This window comes from Macaca nemestrina, chromosome 4 (assembly GCF_043159975.1).
Source record: "Macaca nemestrina isolate mMacNem1 chromosome 4, mMacNem.hap1, whole genome shotgun sequence".
Lineage (NCBI taxonomy): Eukaryota > Metazoa > Chordata > Mammalia > Primates > Cercopithecidae > Macaca > Macaca nemestrina.
The window spans coordinates 9,617,184-9,642,326 of NC_092128.1; the positions used below are offsets into that span (position 1 = coordinate 9,617,184).

General features: G+C 40.3%; 1 protein-coding gene and 1 non-coding gene across 2 annotated transcripts; both read right to left on the bottom strand.

Moving 5' to 3' along the window:
• Positions 1 to 10,088: 10,088 nt before the first annotated feature.
• LOC105474860 (nucleophosmin-like) lies at positions 10,089 to 10,865 on the bottom strand. Its single transcript, XM_071094071.1, has 2 exons — positions 10,338 to 10,865; positions 10,089 to 10,250 (listed from the first exon to the last, which is right to left on the bottom strand). The coding sequence occupies exons 1-2, from the start codon at positions 10,863 to 10,865 to the stop codon at positions 10,089 to 10,091; spliced, it is 690 nt and encodes a 229-aa protein (XP_070950172.1).
• Positions 10,866 to 13,050: 2,185 nt separating this feature from the next.
• On the bottom strand, positions 13,051 to 13,122 carry TRNAC-GCA (transfer RNA cysteine (anticodon GCA)). The gene has a single exon. It is a non-coding gene; the product is annotated as a tRNA-Cys (tRNA).
• Positions 13,123 to 25,143: the final 12,021 nt, after the last annotated feature.

Sequence of the window (25,143 nt, forward strand, 5' to 3'; positions counted from 1 at the left end):
ATATCTGTGGAAACAATGCTAATGACTGATTTGCTGTTAATAAATATGTGGGTAAATCTCTGTTTGGGGCTTTCAGCTCTGAAGGCTATGGGACCCCTCATTTCCCACTTCACACCTCCATATTTCTGAGTGTGTGTCTTTAATTCCTCTAGCTCCACTGGGTTAGAGTCTCCCTGACCGAGCTAGTCTTGGCAACAAAGGATTGTAAAATACAACCCTTTTCATTTATGTAAAACTGGTGGTAACATCCCCACTTTCATTTCTTATTTTAGTAATTTGAACCTTCTCTCTCTTTTTGTTAGTCCACCTAGCTAAAGGTTTGTCACTTTTCTTGATTTTTTTCAAAGAACCAACTTTTGGTTTTTTCAAAGAACCAACTTTTGGTTTTATTGATTTTCTATTCTCTATTTTGTTTCATATTTTTTTATTCTCTATTTCATTTATTTCTGCTCTAATCTTTATTATTTTCTTCTTCTAGTTTGAGGGTTAACATGTTCTTCAATTTCTAGTTCCTTAAGTTGTAAAGCTAGGTTATTAATTTGAAATTTTTCATGTTCTGTAATGTAAGCATTTACAGCTATAAATTTTCCCCTTATCATTGCTTTCACTGTGTTCCATAAGTTTTGGTATGTTGTGTTTTCACATTCACTGTCTCTAAGTATTTCTGATTTTCTTTGTGATTTGTTCTTCGATTGATTGTTTAAGAGTGTGTTGTTTAATTTCCACAGTTTTGTGAATTTTCCAGTTTTACTTCTGTTATTTATATTCATGCTGTTGTGATTCAAGAATAGATTTTGTATGATATCTATCTTTTTAAATCTATTGAGACTTAATATGTGGCCTAACATATGATCTATCCTGGAAAATGTTCTGTGTGCACTTGAGGAAAATGTGTCTGCTGTTGTTGTTGAGTAGTGTTCTGTATATATCTACTACAGATAATGAGTTTATTGTGTTGTTTAAGTCTTCTATTTCCTTACTTATTGTCGGTCTGATTGTTCTATTTCTTATTGTGAGTGGAATGCTGAAGTCTTTATTTTTTGAGTACTTTCTACTTCTCCCTTCAATTATGTTGTTTTGGTTCTTGCTCCATGTGCTATTAGGTACATAAATGTTTATAATTGTTACATATTCTTGTTGTATTGAACTTTTTTTAAAGAGAGATTGGGGTCTCACTCTGTTGCCCAGGCTGAAGTACAGTAGTGCAATTATAGCTCACTGCAGCCTCAAACTCCTGGGCTCAAGCAGTCCTCCCACCTCAGCTTCCCAAGTACCTAGGACTATAGACACATGCCATCATGCCCAGCTAATTTTTTACTTTTTGTACAGATTGTCACTATGTTGCTCAGACTGGTCTCAACTTCCTGACCTCAAGCAATCCTCCTACCTTGGCCTACAAAAGTGTTGGAATTACACACATGAACCACCACACCTGGTCTAAGCTTTTTATTAATATATAATGTCCTGGATCTGCTGGGGGGCATGCCCAAGATGGCCAAATAGGAAGAGCTCCAGCCTCCAGCTGCCAGCGTGAGCAACACAGAAGATGGGTGATGTCTGAATCTTCAACTGAGGTACTGGGTTCATCTCACTGGGGTGTGTCAGACAGTCGATACTGGTCAGTGGGTGCAGCCCAGCCAGTGAGAGCTGAAGCAGGGTGAGGCATTGCCTCACCTGGGAAACGCAAGGGGAAAGGGAATTCCTTTTCCTAGCCAAGGGAAACTGGGACACACAACACCTGGAAAATCGAGTAACTCCCACCCTAATACTGCGCTTTACCAAGGGTCTTAGCAAACGGCACACCAGGAGATTATATCCCACGCCTGGCCCGGAGGGTCCCATGCCCACAGAGCCTCCCTCATTGCTAGCACAGCAGTCTGAGATCTAACTGCAAGGCAGCAGCGAGGCTGGGGGAGGGGTGCCCACCATTGCTGAGGCTTAAGTATGTAAATAAAGCCACTGGGAAGCTCAAATGGGGTGGGGCCCACTGCAGCTCAAGGAGGCCTGCCTGCCTCTGTAGACTCCACCTCTGGGGACAGGGCATAGCTAAACAAAATGCAGCAGAAACCTCTGCAGATGTAAATGTCCCTGTCTGACAGCTTTGAAGAGAGCAGTGGTTCTCCCAGCATGGAGGTTGAGATCTGAGAATGGACAGACTGTGGGGAAAAGAAAGAGATCAGCCTGTTATTGTGTCTATATAGAAAGAAGTAGACATAAGAGACTCCATTTTGTTCTGTATTTGAGATGCTGTTAATCTGTGACCCTACCCCAAACCTTGTCCTTGCAAGAGACATGTGCTGTGGTAACTAAAGGTTTAATGGATTTTGGGCGTGCAGGGTGTGTCTTTGTTCCTAGAAAAGCTAGGTATTGTCCAAGGTTTATCCCCATGTGATAGGATGAAACAATGCTGCTAAAAGTTTTATCTCAAGGCACAGGATTTTCCTTTAAACTTATTCATGTCACAGAGATCCTTGTTCTTATGTCTTACTGCTGATTTCCTCCCTAAAAACGATCCTAGTGTCCTGCCACTCCCTTATCTTTAAGATGGTAAAGATAATTATCTATAAATACTAAGGGAACTTAGAGACCGGTGCCGGCGTGGGTCCTCTGTAAGCTGAGCGCCGGTCCCCTGGGCCCCCGCTTTTCTTTCTCTATGCTTTGTCTCTGTGTCTTATTTCTTTTCTCAAGTCTCTCGTTCCACCTAACGAGAAACACCCACAGGTGTGGCGGGGCAGGCCACCCCGTCACAGACTGCCTGCTCAAGTGGGTCCCTGACCCCTGAGTAGCCTAACTGGGAGACATCCCCCACTAGGTGCAGACTGACACCTCACACCTCACATGGCTGGGTACACCTCTGAGACGAAGCTTCCAGAGCAAGAATCAGACAGCAACACTTGCTGTTCAGCAATATTCTATCTTCTGCAGCCTCTGCTACTGATACCCAGGCAAACAGCATCTGGAGGGGACCTCAAGCAAATTCCAACAGACCTACAGCTGAGGGTCCTGACTATTAGAAGGAAAACTAACAAACAGAAAGGACACCCACACCAAAACCCCATCAGTACGTCAGTATCATCAAAGACCAAAGGCAGATAAAAACCACAAAGATGGGGAAAAAGCAGTGCAGAAAATCTGGAAATTCAAAAACTCAGAGCACATCTCCCCCTCCAAAGGAATGCAACTCATCGCCAGCAATGGAACAAAGCTGGACAGAGAATGACTTTGACGAGTTGAGAGAAGCCTTCGGTCGATCAAACTTCTCAGAGCTAAAGGAGGAACTATGTACCCAGTGCAAGAAACCAAAAACTTTGAAAAAAAAAATGGAAGAATGGATAACTAGAATAACCAATGCAAAGAAGTCCATAAACGAACAGATAGAAATGAAAACCATGACACGAGAACTACGTGACAAATACACAAGCTTCAGTAACTGACTCGATCAACTGGAAGAAAGAGTATCAGTGATTGAAGGTCAAATGAATGAAATGAAGTGAGAAGAGAAGTTTAGAGAAAAAAAGAGTAAAAAGAAATGAACAAAGACGCCAAGAAATATGGTATTATGTGAAAAGACCAAATCTACATCTGATTGGTGTGCCTGAAAGTGACGGGAAGAATGGAACCAAGCTGGAAAACACTCTGCAGGATATTATCCAGGAGAACTTCCCAACCTAGCAAGGCAGGCCAACACTCAAATTCAGGAAATACAGAGAACACCACAAAGATACTCCTCAAGAAGAGCAACTCCAAGACACATAATTGTCAAATTCACCAAAGTTGAAATGAAAGAAAAAATGTTAAAGGCAGCCAGAGAGAAAGGTTGGGTTACCCACAAAGGGAAGCCCATCAGACTAACAGCAGATCTCTCGGCAGAAACTCTTCAAGCCAGAAGAGAGTGGGGGCCAATATTCAACATTCTTAAAGAATTTTCAACCCAGAATTTCATATTCAGCCAACTAAGTTTCATAAGTGAAGGAGAAATAAAATCCTTTACAGACAAGCAAATGCTTAGAGATTTTGTCACCACCAAGCTTGCCCTACAAGAGCTCCTAAAGGAAGCACTAAACATGGAAAGGAACAACTGGTACCAGCCATTGCAAAAACATGCCAAAATGTAAAGGCCATCGATGCTAGGAAGAAACTGCATCAACCAATAAGTAAAATAACCAGCTATTATCATAATGACAGGATCAAGTTCAAACATAACAATATTAACCCTAAATGTAAATGGACTAAATGGTCCCATTAAAAGACACAGACTGGCAAATTGGATAAAGAGTCAAGACCCATCCCTTTGCTGTATTCAGGAGACCCATCTCACATGCAGAGACACAAGTAGGCTCAAAATAAAGGGATGGAGGAAGATCTACCAAGCAAATGGAAAACAAAAAAAGCAGGGGTTGCAATCCTAGTCTCTGATAAAACAGACTTTAAACCATCAAAGATCAAAAGAGACAAAGAAGGACATTACATAATGGTTAAAGGGATCAATTCAACAAGAAGAGCTAACTATCCTAAATATATATGCACCCAATACAGGAGCACCCAGATTCATAAAGCAAGTCCTTAGAGACCCACAAAGAGACTTAGACTCCCATACAATAATAATGGGAGACTTTAACACCCCACTGTCAACATTAGACAGATCAATGAGACAGAAAGTTAACAAGGATATCCAGGAATTGAACTCAACTCTGCACCAAGCCGACCTAATAGACATCTACAGAACGCTCCACCCCAAATCAACAGAATATACATTATTCTCAGTACTGCATCGCACTTATTCCAAAATTGACCACATAATTTGAAGTAAAGCACTCCTCAGCAAATGTAAAAGAACAGAAATTATAACAAACTATCTCTCAGACCACAGTGCAATCAAACTAGAACTCAGGACTAAGAAACTCAATCAAAACCGCTCAACTACATGGAAACTGAACAACCTGCTCCTGAATGACTACTGGGTATATAACGAAATGAAGGCAGAAATAAAGATATTCTTTGAAACCAATGAGAACAAAGATACAACATACCAGAATCTCTGGGACACATTTAAAGCAGTGTGCAGAGGGAAATTTATAGCACTAAATGCCCACAAGAGAAAGCAGGAAAGATCTAAAATTGACACCCTAACATCACAATTAAAAGAACTAGAGAAGCAAGCACAAACATATTGAAAAGCTAGCAGAAGGCAAGAAATAACTAAGATCAGAGCAGAACTGAAGGAGATAGAGACACAAAAAAACCCTTCAAAAAATCAGTGAATCCAGGAGCTGGTTTTTTGAAATGATCAACAACATTGATAGACCCCTAGCAAGACTAATAAAGAAGAAAAGAGAGAAGAATCAAATAGATGCAACAAAAAAATGATAAAGGGGATATCACCACCAATCCCACAGAAATACAAACTACCATCAGAGAATACTATAAACACCTCTATGCAAATAAACTAGAAAATCTAGAAGAAATGGATAAATTCCTGGACACATACACTCTCCCAAGACTAAACCAGGAAGAAGTTGAATCCCTGAATAGACCAATAGCAGGCTCTGAAATTGAGACAATAATTAATAGCCTACCAACCAAAAAAAAGTCCAGGACCAGATGAATTCACAGCCGAATTTTACCAGAGGTACAAGGAGGAGCTGGTACCATTCCTTCTGAAACTATTCCAATCAATAGAAAAAGAGGGAATCCTCCCTAACTCATTTTATGAGGCCAACATCATCCTGATACCAAAGCTTGGCAGAGACACACACACAAAAAAAGAGAATTTTAGACCAATATCCCTGATGAACATCAATGCAAAAATCCTCAATAAAATACTGGCAAACCGAATCCAGCAGCACATCAAAAAGCTTATCCACCATGATCAAGTGGGCTTCACCCCTGGGATGCAAGGCTGGTTCAACATACACAAATCAATGAACGTAATCCAGCATATAAACAGAACCAAAGACAAAAACCACGTAATTATCTCAATAGATGCAGAAAAGGCCTTTGACAAAATTCGACAGCCTTTCATGCTAAAAACTCTCAATAAATTCGGTATTGATGGAATGTATCTCAAAATAATAAGACCTATTTATGACAGACCCACAGCCAATATCATACTGAATGGGCAAAAACTGGAAACATCCCTTTGAAAACTGGCACAAGACAGGGATGCCCTCTCTCACCACTCCTATTCAACATAGTGTTGGAAGTTCTGGCTAGGGCAATAAGGCAATAGAAAGAAAAAAAGGGTATTCAATTAGGAAAAGAAGAAGTCAAATTGTCCCTGTTTGCAGATAACATAATTGTATATTTAGAAAACCCCATCATCTCAGTCCAAAACCTCCTTAAGCTGATAAGCAACTTCAGCAAAGTCTCAGGATACAAAATCAATGTGCAAAAATCACGAGCATTCTTATACACCAATAGCATACAAACACAGAGCCAAACCATGAATGAACTCCCATTCACAATAGCTTCAAAGAGATTAAAATACCTATGAATCCACCTTACAAGGGATGTGAAGGACCTCTTCAAGGAGAACTACAAACCACTGCTCAGTGAAATAAAAGAGGACACAAACAAATGGAAGAACATACCATGCTCATGGATAGGAAGAATCAATATAGTGAAAATGGCCATACTGCCCAAGGTAATTTATAGATTCAATGCCATCCCCATTAGTGACTTTCTTCACAGAATTGGAAAGAACTGCTTTAAAGTTCATATGGAACCAAAAAAGAGCCCACATTGCCAAGACAATCCTAAGTCTAAAGAACAAAGCTGGAGGCATCACGCTGCCTGACTTCAAGCTATACTACAAGGCTACAGTAACCAAAACAGCATGGTACTGGTACCAAAACAGAGATATAGACCAATGGAACAGCACAGAGTCCTCAGAAATAATACCATACATCTACAGCCATCTGATCTTTGACAAACCTGACAAAAACAAGAAATGGGGAAAGGATTCCCTAGTTAATAAATGGTGCTGGGAAAATTGGCTAGCCATAAGTAGAAAGCTGAAACTGGATCCTTTCCTTACTCCTTATATGAAAATCAACTCAAGATGGATTAGACACTTAAATGTTAGTCCTAAAACCATAAAAACCCTAGAAGAAAACCTAGGTAATACCATTCAGGACATAAGCATGGGCAAGGACTTCATGTCTAAAACACCAAAAGCAATGGCAACAAAAGCCAAAATTGACAAGTGGGATCTAATTAAACTAAAGAGCTTCTGCACAGCAAAAGAAACTACCATCAGAGTCAACAGGCAACCTACAGAATGGGAGAACATTTTTGCAATCTACTCATCTGACAAAGGGCTAATATCCAGAACCTACAAAGAACTCAGACAAATTTACAAGAAAAAACAAACAACCCCATCAAAAAGTGGGCAAAGGATATGAACAGACAGTTCTCAAAAGAAGACATGCATACAGCCAACAGACACATGAAAAAATGCTCATCATCACTCGCCATCAGAGAAATGCAAATCAAAACCACAATGAGATACCATCTCACACGAGTTTGAATGGCAACCATTAAAAAGTCAGGAAACAACAGGTGCTGGAGAGGATGTGGAGAAATAGGAACACTTTTACACTGTTGGTGGGATTGTAAACTAGTTCAACCATTGTGGAAAACAGTGTGGCGATTCCTCAAGGATCTAGAACTAGAAATACCATTTGACCCAGCCATCCCATTACTGGGAATATACTCAAAGGATTATAAGTCATGCTGCTATAAAGACACATGCACACGTATGTTTATTGCGGCACTATTCACAATAGCAAAGACTTGGAATCAACCCAAATGTCCATCAATGACAGACTGGATTAAGAAAATGTGGCACATATACACCATGGAATACTATGCAGCCATAAAAAAGAATGAGTTTGTGTCCTTTGTAGGGATATGGATGCAGCTGGAAACCATCATTCTCAGCAAACTATCACAAGAACAGAAAACCAAATACCGCATGTTCTCACTTATAGGTGGGAATTGAACAATTGAACAATGAGATCACTTGGACACAGGAAGGGGAACATCACACACCAAGGCCTCCTGTAGGGAGAGGCGGGGGGAAGGATAACATTAGGAGATATACAAAATGTAAATGACGAGTTAATAGGTACAGCACACCAACATGGCACATGTATACATATATAACAAACCTGCACATTGTTCATATGTACCCTAGAACTTAAAGTATAATTTTAAAAAAAAGTGTGTGTGTATATATATATATAGTCATTTTTTGTGTCTTGTAATCTTTTTAGATTTAAGGTCTATTTTTTCTGGTATTAGTCTTGTCACCCCCTCTCTCTTTTGATTACTATTTGTATGGAATATCTTTTTGCATCCTTTCACTTTCAATCTATTTGTGTCTTTAGGTCTAAAGTGAGTCCTTTATAGACAGCATATAGCTGGATCATGTTTTTGTGTCCACTCTTGCAATCTCTGCCTTTTGATTAGAGAGTTTAATCCATTGACATTTAAAGTAATTACTGATAAAGAGAAAACTACTTCTGTCATTTTGCTATTCGTCTTCTGCATGCCTTATAGCAGTTTTATCCCTCATTTCTGCATTACTGTTGTCCTTTCTGTAGTGAAATGTTTAAATTTCTTTCATATATATATATATATATATGTTGCTTTCAAGATTCTCTTTGTCTTGGGATGTTGAAAGTTGATTATAATGTGTCTCACTGTGGGTCTTTTTAGTTTATCTTACTTGGAATTCATTGAGCTTCTTAGATACATATATATGTATATATATGGTTTTTTTAATATGTACATATTATATAGCTATTTTCTTTGTGGCTTTCATGGGGATTACATTTAATATTATAACAATACAACACTCTAATTTGAATTCATGCCAACTTCACTTCAGTAACATACAAAAACTCTGGTTTGTTAACAGCTCCATCACTACCCCTTTCAGTTGCTGATGTCACAAAATCACATCTTTATATATCATATGCCCAAAAACATGAACTAATAATTCTCTTAAGTGCATTAGTCTCTTACATTATGTTAAAAAAAAAATGTGGAGTTACAACTGTTGTTGCTATAACACTAACTTTAACAATTGCCCATGTATTTACCTTTACTGAGATCTTTATTTTTTCATATGGCTTCATGTTACTGTCTAATGTTTGTATAAGGTGAGAGATGAGGATCCAGTTTCATTCTTCTACATGTGGCTTGCCGATTTTTTCACACCATTTTTTGAATAGGGTGTCCTTTTCCCTCAGTGTGGGTCTCTTTAGTTCATCTTACTTGGAATTCATTGAGCGACTTTGTTTGTTTGTTTTGTTTTGTTTTGTTTTGTTTTCGTTTTTTGAGACAGGGTTTTGTTCTGTCACTCAGGCTGGAGTGCAGTGGCATGAGCTCAGCTCACTTTTTTGTTTTTATTAAATTACTGAGTATTCACATGTGTATTTTTGTCTCCCCACCATTTCCATGTCTAACCACCGCTACTACTATGTCCTATCATAACATTCCATACATACTTAAAACCAAACAAAGGGTGGAATTCCATCTTTAAAAACTAAACAGGCATTTTGGACAACACATTCTTGGCAATGGAAACTGGACAACATTTATCAAACACGGTAGGGAAAGTTCTCACTCTGCATTATAAAAAAGCCAGATATCAACTGTTACAGAAATGAAATGAGATGAAAACTTTTTAATAAATCGTTTTTTGTTTTTTTGTTTTTTTTTGAGATGGAGTCTTGCTCTGTCGCCCAGGCTGGAGTGCAGTGACCGGATGTCAGCTCACTGCAAGCTCCGCCTCCTGGGTTTACGCCATCCTCCTGCCTCAGCCTCCCAAACAGCTGGGACTACAGGCGCCCACCACCTCACCCGGCTAGTTTTTTGTATTTTTTAGTAGAGACGGGGATTCACTGGGTTAGCCAGGATGGTCTCGATCTCCTGACCTCGTGATTCGCCCATCTCGGCCTCCCAAAGTGCTGGGATTACAGGCTTGAGCCACCGCGCCCGGCCTAATAAATTGTTTAAAGTATTTTCTTAAAGAGACTTCCTCTACTGCCAGAGATCTTGAATAACCTCCTGGTCAGTATCTAGAAGCAATTGTTCACATACCTGATGAGCTTGGCTTCCACTTTGGGAATAGAACTACCTTTTTCTATACTTGCTTGCATTTTTGCTTTAATGTCTTCTACAGAACTAGGTCCCTTTGGTGTTTCAGGAGATTTTTGCTGTTTTTTGAAGGATTCTTGTCCATTTGATCTTGGTGTTGATGGTGGTTTTGAGTCTTTTCCATTCTGATTTGACTTTTGTGCATTTTTGACTGGAGTATCTCATATAGATTTCTTCACTGGTGCTTTTTCTTCAGTTTCCTCATCATCAAAATCATCACCATCATCATCTTCATCAGCAGCAAGTTTTACTTTTTTCTGTGGAAGCTTGCTACCACCTCCAGGGGCAAACTGCTTTCCAGATATACTTAAGAGTTTCACATCCTCCTTCTCTTCATCTTCTGACTCTGCATCTTCCTCCACAGCTACTAAGTGGTGTCCACTAATATGCACTGGCCCTGAACCACACTTCAACTGTAAGACCACTGGTGGTGTTATTTCAAAGCCCCCAAGGGAAACCATTGGCTGTACAGACATTTTCAAAGTTGCCAGTGGTACTGTAATTGGACTGCCTTCATAATTCATTGCCTCTGCTTCAACAGTGTCCAATTCATCCGTTGCTCCAGCCCCTAAACTGATTGCTCTTAAAGATAACTGGTGCTCATTTTCATTATTATCCACCTTAAAGTGATCATCTTTGTTGGCCTTTAGTTCACAACTGAAAAGATAGTTCTGGGGCCTCAGGGGCCTCATCTCCATGTCCACGAATCTTCCATCAGGTGGTGGCACGCACTTAGGTGGGAGAGAAGGCGGATGGAGATAAACAACCACTGCTCAAGAGAACAGCTGCACAGGACGGAACCACACCAGGGCAATCTCAGCTCACTTTAACCTCTACCTCTTGGTTTCAAGCAATTCTCATGCCTCAGCCTCCTAAGTAGCTGGGATTACAGGCACGTGCCACCATGCCCACCTAATTTTTTTTTTTTTTTTTTTTTTTTTTTTAGTAGAGATGAGATTTCACCAGGTTGACCAGGCTGGTCTCAAACTCCTGACCTCAAGTGATCCAGCCACCTCAGCCTTCCAAAGCACTGGGATTACGTACATGAGCCACTGTGCCTAGCTGAGCTTCTTAGATTTTTATATTTATGTATTTCATCAATGTTGGGTAGTTTTCAATTATTATTTCTTCAAATATTCTCTCTCCCCCATTTTCTCTCCCTTCCTCTTCTGGGATTCTCACAGTGCATATGTTGATCTACTTGTGGCGTCCCACGGGTCCCTTAGGCTCTGTTCACTTTTCTTCAGTCTTTTTTCTTTCTGTTCCTCTATATTAATTACCTTATCTTCTGTGTTTGCCATACTTTTGTCTTTCCATGTTTTATGATGGATAGTTTTTCCTCTCAGTGTTTTAGTTCACTGATTTTCTCACTGGCTTAATCTATTTATTAAGAAGAGCATAGACCTATTCATTGAGTTTTTAATTGTACTTATTGTATTTTTAGACATAAAATTTATATTTTGTCTTCTTTTTAAATCTCCTAAGTTACTTTTCATGCTTTAAATTTCCTATTGAAATTTTCAAGGTTGGCTTTTATCTCCTTGAACACAGTAAGCATTATTATTTTATAGCGTTTCTGGTAGTTCTAATATCCCAAGTCCTCTTGTTTAGTTCTGTGGTCTGTTATTTTTATTGATTCTCATTCATAGCTTTTTGCTTCCCTGTGTATATGGTGATCTTTGACTGTATGCTAAAATTTTATTTGTAGAACTAATCTAAGGCCAGGGATAATAATATCCTCCTTTATTTGCTTTTTCCAAGTAAATAAATCATATTAAGGTGTCCTGAACAATCAGGACACCTTAATATAATTTCGAGATTTGAGTTTTCCTGAGCCATTCAAAAGTTAAAAAGCCTAGCCACAAATTCTTACAGTGACTGAATTTCTTTCCATTTACTCTTATCCCTTGAGCTCCTAGTCCGAAGCCAGAGTTGGTGTCATCAATGTCTATACTCTAGTTGGCCCAGAATTCTGACTTCTATCTCCCTAGTTTTGAGAGGCTCCCAAAAGCTCCAGTCAGGTTCTCAGCTGCCTCTTCTGAACTGAGAAATACACTCAGGGCCAAAGCAGCTTTTAGTATGGAAATTTAAATTTCTGCTTCCCATCCTTTCCAAATCTACATCTGGTATTTCCTGTGTTAGTTATTTGATACTTTTAATGAGATGTTTTTCATATTTTCTGAATTTTTATTTGTCCTCATATAAAAGATTATTTCAAATTTCTTTGCTCATCAAGGAAAGTAGAGAATCCTCTGAAGATTTGTTACAGCCATTTATGTCTTAAATATTTTATCTGAATTTTTAAGTTTAATATAAAGTATTAAAACTTCTAGGTATTCTCACCAAGGAAATACTGACCCAGGGTAAGAAATAAGAAGTGTTAGGAGAGAAGAAGGGAGAATTAGGCGGCCAGAGTCTGTGGTAGAGACAGCACCCTCAAGAAATTCCCAGACAGAGAAAAGAGACAACTTTTGACAGGGTTTTCAAATCGTTATAGTTGCCTCTGGGAAGTAGGAATCCGCATATATTTCCTTCATACTTCACAGAAAGTAGTAGCAAGATCAAAGAGAGAGTCTGTGCTTTCTTTCTGGCGATTACGGTGAGGTTGAGGAAATGAGATACCGAGAAAGAGTGAGGTCCACATATAGACCATAAGAGGCAAGAGACCCAGAAGTGGGGCTTGTCTGGGCTAACTTGGTCAGTCTCTTCAATCAAATGTGACCCTAGCAGTTATTATATTATCTGGGTGATGACCAGGGGAGGATTCTTAGACCCTGTCCTGATCCAGACACTAAATTTTATCATGAAATAAAGCACACTAATGGTCACATGTGGGGAAAAGGGGCAGAAATCTCAGCACTACTTCAGTCATTAAAAAACAGGAGGGGGCACCTGGATTTGAACCAGGGACCTCTTGATCTGCAGTCAAATGCTCTACCCCTGAGCTATACCCCCAGGCCTGACTCTATGTGTTAATCTCACCTTTACAACTGTGCAGCTGATGGCTGTTTCTGGACTCACAGTCATGTTCCTGAGGGGTGTGGGGAGCCTGCCCATGAAAGCCAGGCCCTCACTGCCATCACTCACTCCCTGGTCTACCTGTGAACACCTACTGACCAGATTTCATGTGCCAGGCATATCCTTACCTCTGCCACCCCTATTCCATCTGCCCTGCAGTGGGCAGTCACTGGCTGTCCCAGCTTAACAGAGAAGCCTGGTTTCCCTCCTGCCTTCCTGCACTAGGGTGCTGAGGAGCGGAGAAGTCTCTGCATAGATAGACTAGCAGGTGTGAAATGAGACCTGGCCACAACCTCAAACCCTGAGACACAAGATGACCTATTGTCCCCCTTTCTACTGCATGAGTCAGATTGTGGGGTTGATCCCCCACATTAGGCTAAATATTGTGGAGAAGTAAGGTGAACAGCTTCAGAATCCCTTTCAAGAAGAAAATTGATTGGGGTGCTGGGGAAACACTGTGGTCAGCAGCTGTGAGCCATGCAAGGTATGGAGGCTGGGTTTCAAGACTCATTTCAGAGGGCTGGTGGCTCTGCATGGGCAGCAAGAATAGGGAGACAGCAGGGGTGGGAGCTTCCTCCCATCCAAACAGCTGGGTCCTGCATGGTGGGCAGAGCCAAGAGAGACCCCACCACCACTGGTAGACAAGCCAAAAAAGGCTTTAACTCACCTATCAACCCTTCCCAATGCCTCACCCCATCCATCTTCTCTCCCATAGATACAGTCTCCAATAAAGTCCACGAAGCTCACAAGGACTTTGGGTAAGTAGTGAATTTGTCCAGAAATACTGCGGAGGGTCCCCAACACCCATGGGCTGCTTGTACCAAGTTTGGCTGTCTCTCTGAAGTAATGTCATATTTACCATGCTTTTTTGTTTTCTCAAGGCCACTTCAACATGCCAGAATTAGGCCGGGCGCGGTGGCTCGAGCCTGTAATCCCAGCACTTTGGGAGGCCGAGGAGGGCAGATCACGAGATCAGGAGATCGAGACCATCCTGGCTAACACAGTGAAACCCCGTCTCTACTAAAAAATACAAAAAACAAGCCGGGCGAGGTGACGGGTGCCTGTAGTCCCAGCTACTCGGGAGGCTGAGGCAGGAGAATGGCATAAACCCGGGAGGCGGAGCTTGCAGTGAGCTAAGATCCGGCCACTGCACTCCAGCCTGGGTGACAGAGCAAGACTCCGTCTCAAAAAAAAAAAAAAAAAAAATGCCAGAATTGACCGTAGCCTCCCTCTGTTGGCCCAAGGTCGTGATATTTTCAGCCAGCCAGCTCTGCTGAAGGAGCTGAAACTGGCCCCTTAGCTGAGTGTCCTGGGCCCCAACCCCTGCCTAGATGGAACCTCTCCCTCAACAGCCTTGCATGGGCACATTTCCCCTGGCAGTGAGGCCACTGGCTGACTCCTCCCCACACCTGAACCTGCAGCCCTCACTCTCCACTATGTCATCTCTTCCCACCCCTTATAACACTGAGTGGAGACTTATTGGAGTAACTCAGCCAGAAAATGGGCCTAAGGGCATGAAGTAGCCAAGGGTCTGTGCCTCAGGCTCTATGGGACAGGAGCAGGGAAGGAGCTAACATCAGCCCAGGCTGGGAAGACAAGGGAAGGTCACTTTTGTTAAAGGCCTTGTACCTTGATACATTTTGACTCACTACTACATTAAGTTTGGACATTTAGGTTATTTCCAATTCTTTACTATTTGGAGGAGTGTTGTGATGAACAATGAATTTGTCAAAGGGTCTTGCTATTGATGCTCTCCCACGTCTCTGTTCAGCAGTGGCCAGATGTGTGCTGAGAAGTAAGGCAGGAACTAGAACAATTTACTTGAGTCCTGCCAGATAATATCTGCACATCATCACACTTGGCCCTGGACTTAGAGGACCTTTACCATTCAAAGAGGAGAGTGCAAGCCTGTTGGAGCTGCATATGCAGGACTGCAAAAACATGAGAGGCCAAGTAAACAGGGAGAGAGAATTACCCCCGGCACTGGCAAAATATTAACAAATATAGGCCATTAATAAGCTCAATGAAGGCTGTTTCCATGGATCAGGTGAAAGGAAAGCTGGATTGGAATGGGAGCAAGGATGTGAAGTCGGTGAGAAGAGTTGATTGATTTGAGTGGTTTTTCAGGAAAACAGTAGCAGAAAAACTGAGCAGGAACTGGAGGGTCATGGAATCAAGAGAAACTTTTAAAAGATGAATGATAGTAATGCACGTTATATGCTTATGATAATAATACCATAGAGAGGAAGCAAATGATTCAGGAGAGTGAAGACATCATCATGGTGTGGTCCTTAAGGAAGCAAGGGGTGGAATTTAATTCACAAGTAATAGGTTGGCCTTGGGTAAGAATGGGAACCATTCCTCATAACAGAGGGAAAGGCAAATTATATGAATACAGATGGAGACTGTTTGGTTGGAGTTGATAGAAGAAAGATGGAAGTGATTCTCATCTTATTGCCTTTATTTTCTGATTATTCAAGATATTTGTCAACTTAAGTAACAGAAAGTGAGACTTTGTAAAAGAAAATGATGTTTATTTGGGAGTAAGTATTGCAATGGGAATACGTGTGCCATAGTAAACTATTTGCATATTCAAGGAGGTAAAGGAAGACAAAGGTTATTAAAGGAAAAGTGAGGATTATATAATTGTTTTGAGATAATTCTTGGTTACAAGGATAAATAACAAAAGCAGCACCAGTGCAAGACTGGACAGGCAGTAACTGAACAGATGTCCCTGTAGAAGCATTTTTGTGTGTGTAAGTTTGCAATGGCCTTTGTGCAAAGTTATGAGTTTTGCAGAGTCTTTTGTGATAGTTCTTGTTATCAGGCATTCATGCATAAGAACCCTCCCTTTCGCTGGGCATGGTGGTTCACACCTGTAATCCCAGCACTTTGGAAGGACAAGGCAAGAGGATCACTTAAGCCCAGGAGTTCAAGACTAGGCTGTGCAATATAGTGAGACCTTATCTCTAGAAAATATTTTTAAAATTAACTAGATGTGGTGGCATGTGCCTGCAGTTCCAGCTACTTGGAAAGCTAAGGCAAGAGGATTGCTTGAGCCTGGGAGGCACAGGTTGCAGTGAGCCAAAATTGCACCACTGCATTCCAGACTGGGCAACAGAGTGAGACAAAATCTCAAAATTTTTAAAAAAAGAACCCTCCCTTCCTTTTTATGGCCTTCTCCAGCTCTATTTGTCAGTGTTTATTTATTTATGTATTTATTTAGAGATGGAGTCTCACTCTGTCACCTAGACTGGAGTACACTGGTGTGATCTCGGCTCACTGCAACCTCCACTTCCTGGGTTTAAGAGATTCTCCTGCCTCAGCCTCCTGAGTAGTTGGGACTACAGGCGTGTGCCACCACACATGGCTAATTTTTTGTATTTTTAGTAGAGATGGGGTTTCCCTGTGTTAGCCAGGTTGGTCTTGATCTTCTGACCTCGTGATCTGCCCACCTCGGCCTCCCAAAGTTCTGGAATTACAGGCATGAGCCATCGCACCTGGCCTGTCAGAGTTTTTAATACAAGTAACTCCATTTTGATTCTGACAACTTCCACCTTTCCCCCTTTTGATCAAGGTCTTTCTCTAAAAGCATTGCTGATGAAATCACTCCGTAGTTAGGATTTTGTTCCTTGGTGCTGAGATGGACCTATTCCAAATTGCTGCTCTGGTCCCATTTTGGAGGGAAATGATTGGCCACAGTGGTGTGAGCCACTGTGCCTGGCCTAAAGATTTTTATTTAGTTAATTGATATTAAAATTATTAGAAGTCCGTATTTAAGTGTACTTGTTAGCATCTCCTCCATGAATCTGATTCCAAATGCTTTTAGAGAACAATCAAAACAATAACTGTGGATGACAAAAACTTAAAATAATCATGTTTAAAAATCTGATGTAAGTTCATTATCATCAGCAATTGACACAGAAATTTGGTTATTTTTGTGGCATACAACATAACCCAAATTATGTCTAGTGACATTATATCTTTAGGAGTTTAATACAATTTTGGAACATTCAGGTCAATAACATATGACAAATGTGGCTGGGTGTGGTGACTCACACCTGTAACCCCAGCACTTTGGGAGGCCGAGGTGGGTGAATTAACTGAGGTCAGGAGTTTGAGACCAGCCTGGCCAACACAGTGAAACCCTGTCTCTAAAAAAAAAATACAAAAATCAGCCAGGTGTGGCGACACACACCTGTAATCCCAGCTACTCGGGAGGCTGAGGCAGGAGAATCCCTTGAACCCAGGAGGCAGACGTTGCAGTGAGCTGAGATCACACCACTGCACTCCAGCCTGGGCAACAGAGTGAGACTCCATCTCAAAATATAAAAATTAAAATAACATATCACAAATGTGACTGAAAAAAATCTAGCATCACTCATCATCTGGCAATGCATCCCATATAATTTGCCAAACTAGCCTAATCATTTACTATCTCTATAAAATGAGAGATACATCTTTTGATGCTCTCCTGGGGCTCAACTGGAAAAATCACAAAGCAAATTCCAGGTCAGAAAGACTTAATTTAGAATTTTTATACTGGGGAAGCCTGTCAAAGATGCCAAAAGTTTTTAAACACCTGATTAAAACAGGATCACAGGTCACTGTGAAATAATAGTCATTCATTTAACCATAGTGATAGTTAAAAAAATTGAAAAGCAATACAGAAAGTTACATGGATTTTTTTTTGTAGCCTTAAAGCTTTCAAAGCTCAGTTTTCCTAAGTAATCAAAAACCTAATAAAGACAACATAGAAAATCATCTTGATAAAAGGTAAAATCTTTGTTTCTTAGAACAGTTACCAAAAAGATAAGACAAACATCCTGCAATGTGATTGCTTATTCTTACAGGAAGCTCACTTATATAACATGGAAGTTGAACCTGATGAAAAAGTTCTTTAAACTTAAAAAGACACAGAAAGATTGTGTGTCCAAGGTTATGAGTGTACAACACATTATAGAGGAATGTAAACAAAAAACTAGTACCCTGAGCAGCAGAATGCATGGCTCTTGGCAAAAGCATGGGAAGTTCCTGGTTACATGAAACAATTCAGAAACATCAAGAAAACAAGTTATATTAAACAAAAACATTTCTCTTCTAGACCTTCAAGATAAGCATTTCAGTGTCAGGCCATACCAGCAGAGTTAGAACTAGAGGACTGAGCTGATGAAAAAGTTAAAATTATCACCCCAGCCAGGCAAAACGATGAATATATTATTTTCAAATCACCTGCAGGGAGACACAGCCAAAGTTGAACTTGTGAGATACGAACCTGGGAAGTTGAATTTCTAAGATATGTACCTTGAGTTAGAGGAAAACTCTACCTCAAGAAATAAAATTACCATTCTAAATGATGAAGACAACATTTTCAACTGAAACTAGGGAAATTAAATACATCTCAGGATGAAATGTGACATAAATAGAAACTGTAAAACAGGAAGAGTCTGCAGTTTAGAATATGGCTGTTAAACATTTCATAATTAAAATCAAAACTTCTTGTAATTTTACTTCAAGAAAACCTTGTTCTAACATAAGGGACCACATTTTTAGTTTTATATTAGCATATTTTTAACATAAAACCTCAATGTTTAGAAATAATTTCAATAATTGCCTTCTGATTATAGCCTACTTGATCACACGCAAAAAAGTTCTTTCATAAATGCATCCTTCATAAATCTTTCACAACTTGCACAGACCTTCCATGACATGCTTAGACTTTCTGCTTTGTCCTATACTTTTTCTTTCCCAAATAAGAAGTCATTTTACTTTAGGCCAAAAATGTACCACACAAGATTATTTCTCATATAAAATTATTCTCTTTTCTTTTTAACCTTCCTTACCAAAAATACAGCTCCATATCTATTAGTTTCTTCATATCTCTCTTCTACTTACTGGTTACTTTCTATATTGTTTCTGTTTCATTCCTAAACACACATCTTGAAACAGCCTTTAAATAATCTCTGAATTGGACCAAATTACTGGTTTTTCTCAATAAACACATTTTTAAAGCCTTTCTTCTAATTTTTCTCATCAAAACACATGATTTTTGTGTATTTTGTAGACAGAATCATATATATTAATTAGTATTTTTAACTATTAGTAACCTTAAATTCTAGTGAAAACCTAGGAAGCAAAAAATTTTGAACTGCCTGTCACGTATTAGTATTTTATACATGGAGAACCATGTTGTAATTGTTGGAAATATGTTTTCCCATAACATAATTTTTATTTTGTATTAGTAGACCCAAATGTATTTAGCCTTCCTATAAAATTTAAGAAGCCAAGAATAAGCTTATATTTATGTTTAGCAATTTATGTTTTAGTATTTTGTCTTATTTAAAAATAACCCAGACATTTAGTGAGTATCACTTAATTTAACATACATAATGTTAAGATTTCAAATTGCATGAAAAGTTTAATAAATGTGAATCCCATTTATATTGATTTATTTTAAACAATTATACCCAGATTATTTATGAAAACTAAAATAGTAGAAAACACTAGTCATTATTTTAAGTTATTTCCCTTTTAGCCCTTTTCTGTAGCCTGTAAATATCAGGTATTCACCTGAGTAACAACCTTAACTTTGAATATGTGGATATTTTGCCAATACCTCAGAAGATACAACTGGTTTCACTAAATCAACAATGTTAAATTCATCTTATTTATCAAAGAGTTACAAAAACAAAGATTATTCTGTTTGGGGGCAGGGCTTCTAGTTTTATTACCTTAAACCATTTAGCAGAGGCAAATATAATCCCATTTGGCCAGGCCAGGCACAGTGGTTCACGCCTGTAATCCTAGCACTTTGGGAGGCTGAGGCAGCTGGATCACCTGAGGTCAGGAGTTCGAGACCAGCCTGGCCAATATGGCAAAATCCTGTCTCTACTAAAAATACAAAAATTAGCTGGGTATGGTGGCAGACACCTATAATCCCAGCTACTCAGAACACTGAGGCAGGAGAACTGCTTGAACCTGGGAGGCAGAGGTTGCAGTGAGGCAAGATCATGCCACTGCACTCCAGCCTGGGCAACAGAGTAAGACACTGTCTAAAAAACTAATAACAAAATAATCTTATCTGGCCAGCAAACCCAGGCAAAAGTATATGCTGACCATTTTGAAGGCATTTCTATTTTTATCAACAAATTAAAACTAGCTTATTTATCAAAGATTTATGTAAGTCACATAAACTAAAAGGTATTTGGGTTAATTATTATATATTTTCTGTGATTGCTCATGTAATTGCTTTGCCCCTGTGTGGTAAAGCAATTTTTATGTTGGATGGAGACACTTTCCTTACATTATTACTCTGAGCTCAAGGTGTTGACTTGTTTGATATGGTAGCCTAATTTTTATAAATATTTATTTAGTTATTTTCCTTTAGAATGTCAATCCTTTAATTAATTGTTCCATCACCTTGAGCAGTTGTTAGTTGGGCAAACCTAAATTTTCATTTCCAAAAGTTATCTAGGTTGTTAGTTGCCATGGAGGTATTGTAATATGTAAAGCTATTAATTTGAAAGCCCTTTAAGACTCCTTTTTAAATAATCTTGGCTGGGGGCTGGACATGGTGGCTCATACCTGTAATCCCAGCTGTGGGAGGCTGAGGCAGGAGGATGGCTTGAGGTCAGGAGTCCGAGACCATCCTGGGTAACATAGTGAGGACCCTGTCTCTACAAAGAAACAACAAAATTAGCTGGGTGTGATTGTAATCACCTGTGGTCCTCGCTACTCAAGAGGCAGGAGGATCACTTGATCCCAGGAGTTTGAGGCTGCAGTGAGCTATGATCATGCCATTGCACTCTAGCCTAGGTGACAGAGTGAGACCCTATCTTTATTTATTTATATTTTTATATATATATATATATACACACACACACACATCTATCTAACAATATCTATCTATCTATCTATCTATCTATAGATAGATAGATAGAGAGAGAGAGAGAGAGACAGAAGCTGGAATGCCATAACCAGTGAATTCATCCTAATGCCAAGAGAAAAGTCATCAGAGTCAAAAAAAAAAAAAAAAAAAAGCAGAAAAAAGTAGAGTGAGAACTTGGAAGGCTCAACCCTATAGTTGGTTGCAGTTTTCTTAGAGACTGTGAATAATGACCATTTGTGCTCTAAATTTTTATTGGTATAATTTGCCCATTTTAAAATGTGCATGAGAATGAGCTATAATACAGCTGACTGGAATCCCAAAGGAAGGTTTTTGTGGTATGCCTTTAGAATTTGATAATCTCATTCCATTTCTTGTTAATCTCTCAAGGGCAAAAAAAAAAAAAAAAAATCACAGAAATCCTGTCAAAGAATGTCAGTAATTTGAACTGGCGTGATAGATAGCAGTGACCACCTAGTAGCTTTTAATTGGTCATCTTATGCTCACCATTTAGAATGTTTTTTTTTTTTTTTTCTCACAGAACATGTTCAGAAACAAACAAGGGAGAAAAGAGCCAAATCACTTATAGATACACGTGACCTAACCAAAATGAAACCAAAAGTAAAAGTGCCCATAAAAATGTTAAGCCAGGTACGCAGACTGACATGGTTTGGATCTGTGTCCCCACTCAAATCTCATGTCAAATTGTAATCCCCAATGTTGGAGCGGGGCCTAGTGGGAGGCAATTGGATCATGGGGGTGGTTTCTCATGAATAGTTTAGCACCATCCCCTCGGTGCTGTTCTCGTGATAGTGAGTGAGTAAGTGAGTTCTCTTGAGAACTGGTAATTTAAAAGTGTGTAGCACCTCCCCCACCTGGCTTGCTCCTGCTCCAGCCACATAAGAAGTACCTGCTTCCCCTTCACCTTCCATCATTGTTGAAAGTTCCCTGAGGCCTCCCCAGAAGCCAAGCAGATGCCAGCATCATGCTTCCAGTACAGCTTGAAGAACTGTGAGCCAATCAAACCTCTTTTCTTTTTAAATTATCCAGTCACAGGTATTTCTTTATAGCAATGCAAGAACAGACTAATGTACAGACCAAACAAAATGTTAAACCAGGCATGGAAAACCAGACAGAACATAAATTATGTAGAAACCAGAGTACTGAAACCAGAAGAACATCGTCCTTATACTAGAAATGGTTTGCCAGAAAAACAAAGTCTTCTGTCATCCCAGGAGAGATACAAAGTTCTTTATTGAGGAGGCCTTATAGCCAAATCAGAACATGAATAAAATAAAAAAGAACTCACCAAAGAAAGGGAGTCCAAAAACTCAAGAGGAGATTCACCAGGGCAGAAAAGGTAACTGACAGAAGCAGAGTGCAAAGAGCTCAGGTAGCACCACACTTGACTCTGGAGCCACCAACCCATTCAAGCTGAGCTCACTTCAGTCCCACTCCTGAGACACCATTTTGTCAAACGAAGAAATACAGAGGGAGACTCTAAAAATTATGCTTATTTGGAAATAGAGCATTGCAATGGGAATATGTGTGCCATAGTAACTATGTGTGTATTCATGGTGGCAAAGAAAGACAAAAGTTTTTAATGAAAAAAGTGAGAATTATATAATTGCTTTGAGACAATTATCCTTGACACTAAGGATCAATAATAAGAGGGTGCCAGTCCAAGGTTAGCAGTTTCTGGACAGATGTTCTCACAAAAGTATATTTTGTGTTTGTAAGGTTGCAATGACCTTTGTGGAACCTTGTGGGTTTTGCAGTCTTCTGTGACAGTCCTTGTTATCAGGCACTGGTGCAGAGAACCCTCTCTTCATGACCTTCCCCAACTCTATTTGTAAGTGTTTTTTAACACAAGTGATTCCATTTTGATTCTGACAACTTTTGCATATTCAATTACAATAGAAGATAATAAGGGCATGTTGAGGATTTGAGAAGAGAATAAAAGAGGTAAAAGAGCCATCTCAGGAGGTGATAAGGCAAGTGTATTACATAAACTAACAAGCTTGCCTGGCAATGTTAAGTGCCGAGTAGCGGTCACAGGTGAGTCTAATCAACATAGTTGTATGACTTTTCCCCAGCAATGACCTGCTGTCTCAGATTCCTGGGATCTATAGAATGGCTGCAGCTGGTGCACTGTTCCAAGGAGGGAGGAGGGAGAATGGCCACTTCCATGCATCCAGAAGGGTACTTGCCAACCTACTATGAGCTGCTGTTGAGACTGGGATGCAAGCGCACTGCACTCCCCACAGCTTCTTGCTCACACCGCTTGTCTGGGTGGTGCCCCATTCTCTCTCTGGTCCTAGGCCCAAGATGCCATTTTGAGGGTTTAACACTGGGTTGGGCCCCACCTTCAGCCTGAATTTAAACTGATGTGGCCATGGCCACTGCCCAGTTGAGGGACAAGGAAGCCAGACTCTCCTATGCATACCTAGAACAATATCCGGTGCCCTGCCACAGACTTCTGTGAGACTGACAGTCCAGCAAACCACACTCCCCACAGCTTTTTCCCATGATTTCCTGAGAGGGGCTCCACCTGCTCCAGTCACAAGCTCACAGCTGGCACCATTTTGAGAAAGAGACATTATTTGGCAACGTGGCAGCAGTGGCCATAACAGGCATTTTAGTCTCAGCTAGACATCGGAGCACTTGCTTTGGAATGGGGGAAAAGCCCTCCACAACCAGAATTGAGCAGCAAATATGGAGGTGCACAGCAGTAGGTGCGGGAATTAGGCTCTCTCCTGCTGCAGGCTGCAGCAGGAGAGCGGCTGAAGCCAAGGTTTCTCCTGGATGGCAACACGGGCAGTTTTGTGACCTGGAACCAGTCTGCGTGTGTGAGTGCTGGGTGCCCCAGCCTACTCTCTTGGTCAGTTGGGGGGTGCCCCACCACCATTTGAGAAGCTGGAGGGCAGTACACTCCACTCCCATGGAAATCTAACTCTTGGCATGGTCCCCTCTAAGAAGGTGGGGAGCACAGTATGTCAAAGCCACCCTTAGGTCAAAGGAAATGCAAGCACCATGCTAGCTTCTGTAGAAGGCACACCAAAGACCAGAACAGACATCAAGGGGGGGTCATCTCTTACCGCTGGTGCCCCTCCTCGATGCACTGTTGCATACTCAGCAGTGGCTCCTCCTGTTGGGGTGGAAAGAGACAGTGTCTCCAGCTGCTCCACCCCACTGAAGATGAATGCATGCCTGAAGAGGGCGCCCTTTTCATTTCGACATTGCCTCAACCCCCATCCCTACCTGTCGGCTCTTACTCTTAAGCGCACCTGCTAGACAGAAGCCTGACTTACACCACCAAGCAAAATTACATCACTACTACAAGCAACATCTGAGAAAGCTACCTATCTGCATCCAAGGAACAATACAGAGCCATGGTATCCTGAAAGCACCCAGAAATATAGCCAACCAATCAATCACACACAATATACACCAGAGTCATACCCCTAAGGGATAAAAGAATAAAATGTCATGAAACTGCACCCAAATGATAGCAAATTAAAAAAAAAAAAAAAAGCATCAGCTCGCTCAGCTGAAAAGGAACCAGCACAAGAACTCTGGCAATACAAAAAGCCAGGGTGTTTCATCACCTCCAAAGGATCCCACCAGCTTCTAAGCAATGGATCCCAACCAAAATGAAATGTCTGAAATGACAGATATAGAATTCAAAATATAGATGGCAAGAAAACTCAATGAGATCCAAGAGAAAGTTGAAATCCAACACAAAGAAGCCAGAAAAACCATCCAAGATTTGAAAGAAGACATAGCTATATTAAGAAAGAACCAAACAAAACTTCTGGAATTGAAAGAAAGACTCCCTACAGGAATTTCAAAATACAGTTGGAAGCCTTAACGACAGACTAGGCCAAGCAGAATAAAGAATTTCAGAGCTCAAAGACCACTCTTTTGACTCAACCCACACAAATTTTTAAGTATTCTTTTTAAATGAACAAAGCCTTCAAGAAATATGGGATTGCGTAAAGCAACCAAATCTATGACTTACTGGTATTCTTGAGAGAAAAGAAGAAAACGTAAGCAACGTGGAAAATATATCT

What these genes read in the sequence shown, in the direction of transcription:
- LOC105474860 (XM_071094071.1), bottom strand. Translation starts at nt 10,865, where the DNA reads ATGGAGATGAGGCCCCTGAGGCCCCAGAACTATCTTTTCAGTTGTGAA. An exon ending in AAAAAGCACCAGTGAAGAAA is followed by an intron (nt 10,251 to 10,337) that starts TCTATATGAGAT and finishes CCAAGATCAAAT; the next exon opens with GGACAAGAATCCTTCAAAAA.